The sequence below is a fragment of the Emiliania huxleyi genome (assembly GCF_000372725.1).
Source record: "Emiliania huxleyi CCMP1516 chromosome Unknown EMIHUscaffold_2021, whole genome shotgun sequence".
In the NCBI taxonomy this organism is placed as follows: domain Eukaryota; phylum Haptophyta; order Isochrysidales; family Noelaerhabdaceae; genus Emiliania; species Emiliania huxleyi.
Window position 1 is genome coordinate 1 of NW_005200579.1, and position 1,719 is coordinate 1,719.

A 1,719-nucleotide genomic window follows, 5' to 3' on the forward strand; every position below is an offset into this window, starting at 1 on the left:
CTGTTCAGTTTTCAAAGGCAAAACACGACGCTCTGCGGCTGGTGGTGGTGCACCCCTCACACTGACACATTCCCCTCATCCCCTTGCCCTTGGCCCTGAGCACATCTACCTGCGAGCTAGTCTCTCCGCATTCTCTCCCCTAGTCATCCGCCCACGGCAGTGTCAGCAGTGTTTTAAAATGCTTTTCTTCGAGAGAGCTTTTTTGTAACATTCTTTTCTTCCGGGGTGGGGTGGGGTGGGGTGGCGGATGGGTGTCGGACGGAGGGGAATTCGGACGCCGGCTCTTGTGGCGAGAACGATGGCTTCTAAGGAAGCCGTCGTCTGCGCCTTGTCCGTCGTGTGAATCGTGCGGGGTTGTGTTTTTGTGTGAATCGTGCGTGTGCGAGAACCAAGCTCGGGAAATTCTTTTCTTCGCACAGTGCCAGTGCGCGCCAATCCCGTGCCCAGTGTTACACCAATCCTCGCTACCCAACGCGGCCAAAGGATATCCACCTCGAGAACCTCGAGAGTGCCCAGTGTCGGTGTCGTGGGTGTGAGTGAGTGAGTATTCTTGATACGAAACCACGACGACACACACCAGTCGACTCGCATCGGTTGCCTCCATGAACGGCGGAGCTATTCTCGCGTCCACACCACACCTGGCTCCAACGTGGACACGCCCATAGCTGGGGACACTACTAGGTCATGCATGGCATCAGAAGTTTTATCTCTGGGCCCCGAAACGCATCTCTAGCAGCGTCGTTACGCATGCGCGCCCTCCCCTCCTGGGCGCATGCGCCTCACGACTCGCCAGAGCATAAGCCCTTGGTGTGCGACTAGACGAGTTTTTCGCCATCGCAGCGAGCAGCAAGCCGCCCGCCGCAGCAGCCGGAGGCATCGCCGCAGCACTGTCTGCGCCGCGGCCCCGCACCCGTCGACGAAGCTCCCCCCGCGGAAGACCGCGCGTAGCGACGCCTTGGCGATCGAGATGAGCGCGCTTGAAGCCCGCCCACCTACTGCCCCTGAGAGTTGGTTACGAGTGGGATCGGCTCCCCCCCTTGGGATCGAAGCTTCCACGACCTCGCACCCAACATCACAGGCGGGATCAGAGAGAGACTCCACACCGGACACCGCCCGGGCACAGACCCCCTACCCGTCGGATCGCACAGGGCCCCCTCGGAGCAGCAATCGTGCTCTGTACTGCTACGCATATGCAAGGAGGCCCATGTGCATACGCATCACATTACGCCCTCTCGGGAATACGTAAACTCGGTGCGTGTGCGTCACTTGCCAGTCCAAATGCGTCGCATTACGCAGCCCGTCGAACGCCTCCCCCTTCAAAAATAAATAAAAAACGTCAATACATACATCGATATACACGTATTCATCGCGTGCGTGACGGTGCGATGGCCCTGTGGTTGCCTCATACGTACCACGTGTCACGTATACGGATTATGGATCTCCGCCGGTGCGCCGCGGCCCGCGGGGGGGGCGGGGCGTCTTCGACGTATCACGTATCCGCATTACGCATACGTCCTTTTCACCGCAAAGCTTTGCCCGGGGGACGGTGCAATGGCCCGCGTGGCGGGTGCCTACGTACCACGTGTCACGTTTACGGATTACGTATATCTCGCCCCGCGCGCCCCCGAGCCATCCCCCCCCCTGGCTTACGTATCACGCATACGCATCCCCCGCCGCCCCCTTCCCCGCCGCCCTTTCTATGATCGGTCCCAGTCACGA

The 1,719-nt window shown here is 60.1% G+C and overlaps 1 protein-coding gene across 1 annotated transcript in view; it reads right to left on the reverse strand.

The window, feature by feature from the left end:
- Positions 1–1,182: 1,182 nt before the first annotated feature.
- Positions 1,183–1,719, reverse strand: part of EMIHUDRAFT_253989 (hypothetical protein) — a gene marked incomplete at both ends in the record, with an annotated part of 3,091 nt that continues 2,554 nt past the window's right edge. Inside the window, one exon of the mRNA XM_005781375.1 lies at positions 1,183–1,314. Coding sequence (XP_005781432.1) covers positions 1,183–1,314 — 132 coding nt within the window. The remainder of the gene's footprint in view (positions 1,315–1,719) is intronic.